General features: G+C 41.6%; 1 protein-coding gene across 1 annotated transcript; it reads left to right on the top strand.

Moving 5' to 3' along the window:
- Nucleotides 1-5,132: 5,132 nt before the first annotated feature.
- On the top strand, nucleotides 5,133-6,773 carry LOC134443930 (NACHT, LRR and PYD domains-containing protein 1 homolog). Its single transcript, XM_063193445.1, has 2 exons — nucleotides 5,133-5,979; nucleotides 6,246-6,773. Exons 1-2 carry the CDS (start codon nucleotides 5,187-5,189, stop codon nucleotides 6,551-6,553), a joined length of 1,101 nt encoding a protein of 366 aa, XP_063049515.1. The 5' UTR covers nucleotides 5,133-5,186; the 3' UTR covers nucleotides 6,554-6,773.
- Nucleotides 6,774-10,121: the final 3,348 nt, after the last annotated feature.

Here is a 10,121-nt window from a genome sequence, read left to right as displayed (position 1 = left end):
GTATCCAGAACCGAACCGGAACCAATGGCTGCTTGGTTTTTACTGTAACCAAAGGGAATGTTTTTAAGTGGTAGATTTTGGTGTGGTAATAACCCCAACGTTTTCTTTACGTTCTCTGTTACTAGGGAATAGGCCACATAGGCCTACTGTTAACTAACAACAACGAGATACCTTCAAACTTCACCGGCAAAAGTTGGCTAGCTTATTTGTGAGAAATAAAATAGGCTATCGTCATAGCTTGGACCTCTTGAACAGAAAAGCACAAAATGTGCTGATACATCTAATGAGCTAAATAGGGGCTTCAGAGATACTACTTCCTTTACATATAATATTCATGAAAAATATAAATTTTCCTGAGGAAAATAAGTGAGCGTCGGGAGGACCGTCTCAAAATCTTGACGCATCTGACAGACTGAGGTAATACCTACGGGCTGACAGATTGAATGAATGAATCGCTACAGTAGACCAGCTCATTTTCCCCCCTCTGATAGATATTAATGCTCGATCAAAACCTATGCCCTTTTCAAACATCATTTCATATTAGCAGAGGCAATGGGCCACATACTGTTAACAAACAACAACGAGATAGCTTCAAACTTCACCGGCAAAAGTTGGCTAGCTTATTAGCAAAAGTTGTCACGTAGCTCGTCACGTACCTTGTTTCTGAAACGCTTCCACGCAACTCCTCGTCCAAGGCAAACTCCTCATCACTTGAAAGACCACCGGTTTCGCTGTCAATATCGCTCTCATCCGTTATTTTCCGTCATCATTGCCACCACTTCATCCCGACTGTAGCGGACGCGATTGCAAGGTGGAGCAGCCATCATAACAAGTGAACGTCAATATCCAGCTGTGAGCGTCAGCTGGACATTGGAGTTGCCGCTCAGCTGTTGAAGGCGGTACCTTTAACATGACAGATAAACCTAGCTACCAATCACAACTAAGCATGTCCAAGTCTTTCTTTTTTGATTGGTTAGGTTGTAGTAATGTCAGTACAACATGTTTTTTAATCGGCAGATGTGTATTTTATTGCCATAACAACCACAACGCCATCGTTCCCCAGTGCAGGATATTTCTATGCGCCGTCTCCAAAGGGTTAAAAGACAGACAACACACAACACAGAGTTGCAACCCAGAAACTTGCCAAAGCAAGTGACACTGAGGGCCTGACTCCTCTCACTTTTTTATCCTCTCAGGCCCTTCTAGCATCAGCATGTGCCATTTTCTCCTCAGCCAATCAGTGTCCGTGTACATGATGTCATGTAAACTTTTGTATATATTCTTCATCTTACTTATTTTGAGTACCTTTTAAGGCAATGTTCTCTAGGTGTTTTCCTCTCTGGCATACAGGGCATACAAGCAAACAACAGATTTAGAGACATACAGTGTGTAATTAGAACAGAGGCTTTCAACCTTTCTTCAGCCAAGGCACATCTTTTCAAAGACAAAGATGCCAAGGCACATCATCAATTGTTAACAAAAAGTTAAAGTAACAACAGTTAAAGCACATGAAAAATAAGAATAACAACAAAATAACCAAAGTTAATGTTTGGAATAAGAAAAATAACACCCCCAATACCTAATGGATAATGTACAGTCATTCTGTAATAAAATAAACAATATATAGTCATTCTATGATTTATATGACACACCATATGAGTGAATCTAGGATTCGCCTGCGTTTTTGGCAAAAGCAAAATGTCAATTATCAGTCAATTTTTTTCAGCTAAATGACCTAGATGTTTACATAGACTATATATATTAAAGTTTCCAAACAAACAAATTGCCAAGCTTAATCTTAAATCATTTGATAAATACTCTAATGAAAGCGAACATTTGCTTGATTATTTTGTCAACAGTATTATGGACAAATACTATGTCATTTTAAACATATATAAAAATACTACAGAGTTGAAACAACATACGTTTGAAAGTGCTTATGTCCCTTAGCAATAATGTTGTCATTAATCTGTGCAACTGATATAGAAAATGTAATTGTTGAGCTTCATAAGTAGGATTTTATGATTCACTGTGATACAGACTGACACATCTTTCATTATAAATCCCTGTAACGTCTGATTTGAGTTTAGTCACCCTCCTTACACAAGACTTCCTTCTCCAGAGATAATCCCTAGTGTCTGTTCATAGGATTTTTCCCACACATAAGGGATCAATAGCACAAAAACACTTTCAAAACAGTCAATCGTGTTACTCAACTGTGTTACGGTCAACAATGCAGGGGAACAAGTCGGCACTTTTTAGGAGAAAAAACTGAGCAGACAAACCCATTTCCCCAGAACCCAATTTATTTTGTTTGTTTGTCTGTCAATATGGAGATAAATTGGCAACAAAACATGCTCCTCCTCAACTGTCATAGCTAATTGTAACACCATTGACGGTAACACGGCTTGACATTTCAGCCATTTTTATGGTGTTGTGCTAACTGAGGACCTCAGAAGTTCCACCACAACACCTTAATCAATTCATGTATTTGTATGCTTTATCTGTGTTTTTCTTCTATGATTTCTAATTCAGATTCTTATGAATATGTTGATAATACAGTTGACAGGCAATTTTCCCGCTATGAAAACATGAAAATGAATGGATTAAAATATGGAAGGATGGAGCTCAAAACTTACCAAAAGTCTTTCCATATCCTGCCAAAGAGGTTATAACATCACATGATGTTATTCGTATGGCCTAAGACCAAAGCATTACTGATTTATGGAGGGGGTTTCAGACCGTGACATGGTTAACACAGTTTTCGTGGACACACACAAAATGGCAACTTTCATGTATAATGGAAAGCACAGTGGTCTTTCTGACAGTTTTGTCATATTGTGATGATTACTGTGAATCAACATTTGCAATCGTCTAGGGCAAAACAAGTTTCTTTACATGCTAATATGAAGACTGAATCTGACATTTGGAAAACCTGACATTTGATGGCATGAAAACGTCCAAAAACAGTATTATATATTCATTCTTTCAGAGGGAAATAATGCCATCTACACTTTCTGTATTATATAAAAGATAAATGTGTGCTAATGTACAAAACATCATTGGATGCAGTTAATAGTTAGTGGAATTGGCAAATAAAATCCATGGACGCAGTCGAATCGCAGAATCACTCAGATGATCTCAGTGTGCATACAGTATGTCACGAAAGTGAGTACACCCCTCACGGTTTTTGCAGATTTGTGAGTATATCTTTTCATAGGAAAGCATTAAAGATTAATTTCACTTTGACACAATGATTAGTGACCTTTTAACAACATAACCGCTTAAATTTATTATTCACTCAGAGAAAACCAAAATATAGCCATTAATGTTTGAACATGTACCCACAAAAGTGAGTACACCCCAGATTAAAATCTGGTAGAGAATGGACCGTGTTGGCTCGAATTGTCTCGAAATGAAAAGTAATTACAGGGGAGGTCATCGGTGTGCGTTTCAACCTTTCTTTGCATTGAACTTTTACATTTTTACTGTGCACCTGTCTTAAAGAGATTGGTTTGAGATTTGAATGCAATCCTATGGAGAATATCATGATCTGCTTCAGTAGTCACAGGGCATGTTGACATGCATGTTTCTTTAAGGTGTAATTTAGATTGCCAATGTTGACAGCATTCATGCATCCCCAAACCATGTCAGTCCCACTACCATGCTTGGCTATGGAGAGGATACACCTTTTTTGTAAAATTCACTTGTTTACCACCACACATGCTTGACACCATCTAAAGCAAATTTGTAACATAACAGTAAGTGGGAGAGATGGAGGGAGAAGCCATGTGCACACACACACACACACACACACACACACACACACACACACACACACACACACACACACAGACAGACACACGCATCTACACACGCACACACGCACACACACACACACACACACACACACACACACACACACACACGCACATCTACGCACGCACACACACACACACACACACACACACACACACACACACACACACACACACACACACACACACACACACACACACACACACACACACACACACACGCACACACACACACACAGACACACACATCTATGCATGCACACACGGCAGGGGAGTGAGAAGCATAGAGAGGGGTGGGGGGGTGGGGGGGTCCTTGGGCACACGCGCGCACGCACAGACACACACACACGACTCCAGAGGAACAGAGCTCCACCTTCTCATTTAACACTCCACATCATTAAGATGAAGACAACACAACAGGTTTCTGATTGAATAGTGATCTTTATATACAAGATTAAGATGACAAAAAAGGTTTCTGATTCAAAAGTAATCTTTATCTTTGCTAGTTCAATGTGTTCGATGTATACGGTATGATACTGTAGATGAGCAGAGCTGAGGAGAGCAGAGGGGTCATGACACCAGGAGGTTCAGAGATGGGGGGAGGAGTTACAAGGAGGCCCAGAGATGGGGGGAGGAGTCATGACAGCAGGAGGCCCAGAGACACACAAAGTGTGCCTTGGCTCAAAAAAGGTTGAAAATAACTTATATACACGTTTTCATTTGTCCCACAGAGTCTCTGATGACAATTTCCTGAAGGGAAATCCAGCAGCAGAAGATTCATTAGCCACCGCTAGCAGCTCCCACTCACATACAGCAGATACATTAGCCTCCGCTAGCAGCTCCCACTCACATACAGCAGATACATTAGCCACCGCTAGCAGCTCCCACTCACATACAGCAGAAACATTAGCCTCCGCTAGCAACTCCCACTCACATACACCAGATACATTAGCCTCCGCTAGCAGCTTCCACACCTCAGATGCTGCAGAGATGGACCTCATGAGCAGTAGCCAGCAGCATACAGGAGCACAGCTGCCCCCTCTCAGGTAACACACATGTTATGGCCCTGTATTGTTCTCATACTGATATTAGCAAGATATTAACAACAACAAGTTACTGATTAATTAATTAATTACTTTATAATTAATTAACATTAATAACCATAATATTGTGTGTGTGTGTGTGTGTGTGTGTGTGTGTGTGTGTGCGTGTGTGTGTGTGTGTGTGTGTGTGTGTGTGTGTGTGTGTGTGTGTGTGTGTGTGTGTGTGTGTGTGTGTGTCTGTGTGTGTGTGTGTACGTATGTAAGTAGACAGAGAAGAATCTGTCAAACATGTGCTGACATCCAGGACCCTGGCCACTGGTGTGTGATGCCGCCCTCTATCTCCTTGGAGAGTGGAGAGTGTGTGTACACCGTGAGCTCTACTGCAGGGAGCTATGAGTGCTCACAGTCCGGTCTGCGCTGGTCGTGTGCTGGTCCAGTCACCCTGCAGTACCGCATCAGCAAGGATGAGCTTTTCTGGGCCCAACTGCAAATGTTAGGGTACCGACCCGCTGGTCCTCTGATGGAAATCAAGCTTCTGTCAGGAGAGCTGGAGGAGGTCCACCTGCCCCACTCCCTCTGCCTGGGTGGTTCTGACCCGGTGTTGCTAGGAGACGCAGTCAGGGCCCTGCATGGCGACGACAATGGTGTTTCCCTGGAGACGTGTGAGCTGAGCCGTTTCCATGGCAGGCTTTCAGCACAGCAATTCTCTCTGTGGCAGCTGGTGGTATGGCTGGGTTTCCCAGTGAGGGACCACTATGAGGTACAGATATATAGGCACAACCCCCAGCCACTGATCTTGCACATCCACCTGCTGCCCTTGCACTCCTCAGCCAAGCAGGAGTTGCAGAAGCAGTATCAAGACAGAGGAGCCCCCAACATCATCAAGCCACACCCCAACATCTCAGTCTTGATGGGCTCCACACTTGAGCTGCACACCTCCTGCCCCTCGAAAGTTACCCCTCCAGAGGTGACCCTCACCTGCAGCACCGACAACCCCTCCTTCGAGGTGTGTGTGGAGGAGCCACCAGAGAGATTCAACATGGAGCTCCACAGTGCTGAGGAAAACCGAACAGTTTGGGACATTGTGATGAGGAAGGGAGTTGACTACCACAGAAGACGTGAGAAAATTATTGTGTGCATGTCTGTGTGGGTGCAAACTACTACAGAATAACCCTAATTTACATACAGTAATGGCGATTGAGTTTCATGTTATAATAATCTAACAATTTATAAATAACTTTTTATAATTTATCATCCTCTTCTGTTGAAAGAAACAACCAGGTGGGCAGCCGGGTGCATTTCAGGACACCATTAGATGCATTTCTGGAGAAAAGACTGGTAGTAACAATACTAATTTTGGTCTTCATAACCGGTTTGTTGACAGGTCCTCCACAGCAGCCCAGCAGGATCCCTGAGGACCCCCTGTTGGCCGCTGCCTCTCTGGAGGAGAAGAGGCCGCAGCTCATCCAGAGGGTCACAGCGGTGATGCCCATAGCAGACCAGCTCCTCTCCCAGGGGTTCATTGGCCAGGAGACCTATGCCAACATCCACGCTGCTGCTACCAGTCGGGAAAAAATGAGGCTCCTGTTTGATGGCCTGCGCTCAGCTGGGGCTCAGGGCAAACTGGCCTTCTACACAATTCTACAGGAACAGCTGCCCCACCTAGTGGAGGAGCTGTGGAGTGCAAGATGAAGACACATCCAGACAGCCTGATCCTGCTCTCATGAGGGTGGAAATGAAACATACTATCCAGCCGGCCAAAGTCTTTTGCCCTCTTGAAAGAAACACCATTCCAAACAAAATTGTTTTTAAGGCAGTGTTTCCGAGTTGGATTTAAAGACTTAATTGTGGCATTCCTACTGTGCATCCACAGCTCACTGCATTTTGTTTTTCTAATGTTTCTAATGTTTTTCTACATGTGATTCTACGGTACATTCTCTGACTGTAGATGATCGGCCTGATGTCCTTGCTGACCGGTCTTACTTGGGTGTATTGGTAACACTTTATTTTAGGGACTGACACATCTATAAGCACGAATACATACGATGTTAGTGCCTGCATAAGTAACTAGTAAGGCATGTACTAAGCAAACAATAAAGGCCTACTAGGTCCTTACTGAGGTTAAATTGGTAATAAGTCCCTTATTTTGCATGAACAAGACATTTGCGAATACATGCCTAACAAATGTTTGATTTTGCTTTGTACATGCCTTACAAGTTACTTATACAGGCACATTGTATGCATTAGTGCTAATAGATGTATCCCTAAAATAAAGTGTTACCGATGTATCTTATTGTCATTTATGTTGTGTATGGAATCTAGTATACATATACTGTATATGGAAGAAACTTCCATTTTGATACTATACTGTATATGGTAGAAACTCCACCATTCTGCTCTCATGACGGAGACTTACTTCAGACATCCTGCCAGGCACAGCAGCCCCACCTAGTGGAGGACTTGACAACTGCACCACCACAGCAGTAACAGTTTGTTCATGTCAGAGGTGCTGCCAAAAACTGCTCCTCCTTCACATCGCTAATGGTGTTTCTCTGCCAAATAACAATCTTCTGTTTATATTTTTATATGATCCATGTTCATGTACTTTCCTAAATAGTTTTCACCCTGATGGGATCAGCTGTAGAGGCTGTATTTTACCCCACCTGTTGGAGGATATTCAAGCCTTTTTTTCTTGTATCAATAAAGGCATCTGCTAAATGTAATGTAACCGGTGGTCATGCTGAACCTTTATTCTGACGGGGTAACGACACTCCCCTTTCTTTCCGGTGTGTAGCATAAAACTTTGCGGCGGTAGCAAGCTAGAAAAACGCTGTGTCTTTGAAGCTGTGGGGTGTGGCGTTGGCACACTGCTCCCTCTGTCCCTCCGTTTGTGGTTGAGCCATCATATAGGAAAGGTAGGCGTCGTTCTCGGTTGGTTTATTGCTCTTTTGGTGCATTGTAATGTACTTAGTTTGTTGGCTTGTTGTCGGCTGCTGTTCTGGAGCTTGTGTGCCGAGCTGGGCAAACTCAAGGTAAAAGATGCGGTCTGCACGTTTCTCTCATGTGTGTGCGAACGTAGTCTCTGTTGTGACTGATGTAATGTTACTCTATCGCAGTGTCGCTGGTGGCGTGCTTCCACTTCGTGTCCTTTGTGGTTGATTGCTTGCGTGCCGCTTCGAGAGAACCAGATGTAATGCCGGCATTTTCTGTAAGAGTTTCGACGCTTAGCACTTCGTCCCCTTAGGATTATAGGGTTCTATCTGACTTTTATCTCAGTTCTGAGATATTGAGGTTTAATGATTTTGCACTCTGTAGATCAGAAGTGGCATATGGAATAGGTTTGTTTGATACACTAGACTTAAAGACACCTTCAATGAACTCTAAATCTGAAATATTAAAATCATCGAACATTTGGAAGTGGTGTTTTTTAAAACAGGTAAAATGTAGATAGAACCTTATTGCACTGAAATCGCTAAATGTTTTTAAGATTATAAGGTTCTATCTACCAAAACATCAAAATTGACAATAATTTCTGAAAAAAACTCACAGATTACTTAAAACTCACAGATTACTTATAAAATAGGTGTAACAACACTGTTTAAAGAAAATTAAGTGGTATTTGGAGATTGCAGGCCACTGTATGTATTGCTGTACGATGCGATTTTGCACTGTATAATTGGGGCACTCTGTAGATCATAATTGGCATATGGAAAATGTTAATTTGATACACTAGACTTAAAGACACCTTAAATGAACTCTAAATCTGAAATATTTAAATAATTGAACATTTGGAAGTGGTGTTTTTTAAACAGGTAGAATGTAGATAGAACCTTGCCGCAAAATGTTTTTAGAATTATAGGGTTCTATCTACCAAAACATAGAAATTAACAATGATTTCTGAACAAAACTCATAGATTACTAATACAATACAACTAATACAAATGTAACAACACTATTTAAAGAATATTAATTGGTATTTGGAGATTTCAGGCCACTGTAGGCCTATATATATGTATATATTGTATGTATTTATACAATACCCGTAGTTAGATAGAGATTAACCTAGATATTAGAAACCCTTGGTTATTAGGGGTTCAGGGGCTTGTTCCCTAAGAAAATGAGGGAAAAAAGTCAAATTTTAACACAATACCAGAATGGAGCCCAAAAATGTCGATTTTTTTTTTTTTTGCTAAGGCCCATGGCCCAGTGTAGTGGAGAACCTATGTCCCAAGGGCCGTAATCATCTTATCCGGGCCCGATATACTTTTAATGTTATGCAGCTTCACATGAAATATGACATATTTTGTTAAGTATTCTTAGGAATTACATTTGCAATACAATTAAGTTGCATTTTCAGAGGACCTAGTGAAGGTGGGGTCTGTTGTGAAGGTGGCCGCCTTCAATATAGGCCTAAAGTGCAGGGGGAAATCCTGATTTGTGTTCATAGTACAGATGCAAAAGTTTCTCCACCCCTGGCCAAGTGGTTAAGGAGACTTTAAAGCAGATTGTTACAGGTTTGAAACCCACCCTATCACTCAGTGTCTCACTGCCTGGCTGAGATGCCCTTGTGCAAGGAATCTAACCTCTTACTTCTCCAGGGACTGTAGCCAATACTCTGTACCAATACCTTGTACTGTAAGTCCCTTTGGATGAAAAGCATATGGTAAGTGTAGGCCTAATATTATGTAATTTACTGTAAAATACCAGGTGTAGATCTGTTAGCACTGCAATACAATTCAAATATGCATTAGAGTTAAGTGAAATATTTTTGTATAGTATGGAGTTGTGTTTCTAAAATATTGCATACTGCAGTAAAACTGCACTATTGCTGCCAGACTATTCCAGGGCTGCATATAATACATTACCCACTTTTACCAGGTAGCCTACCTGTTTTTCACTTTCCAGGGATGAATAATGATATGCACAATGTTTTAAAAGTGATATTGAAACTGTAGCGTGGATGATGAGTTTTAGGGCCCCCTTGGTTCTTGCGGTCACTTGGCCTGGGTCAGTGTAATCTGTCATTGAGACCACTACATTATCTTAAATAGACCTAATAAAAGCTACACAATCTTAAATATGCTAAAAGCCTCCAGAAAATCTTAACTATACAGCCATCGGATTAAATTAACAAAAAAAAGCCCAATAGGATATGCAGCACCTGTTCCACAGGTGGCACCTGGGAAAGGTTAGCCATGGCAAAATTAGATAGATAGGCCTAGATAGATAGGCCTAACGATATTTTATTGTAACGTTTGTC

This window comes from Engraulis encrasicolus, unplaced genomic scaffold (assembly GCF_034702125.1).
Source record: "Engraulis encrasicolus isolate BLACKSEA-1 unplaced genomic scaffold, IST_EnEncr_1.0 scaffold_39_np1212, whole genome shotgun sequence".
Taxonomy (NCBI): domain Eukaryota; kingdom Metazoa; phylum Chordata; class Actinopteri; order Clupeiformes; family Engraulidae; genus Engraulis; species Engraulis encrasicolus.
This window is presented reverse-complemented; position numbering and strand designations above follow the sequence as displayed.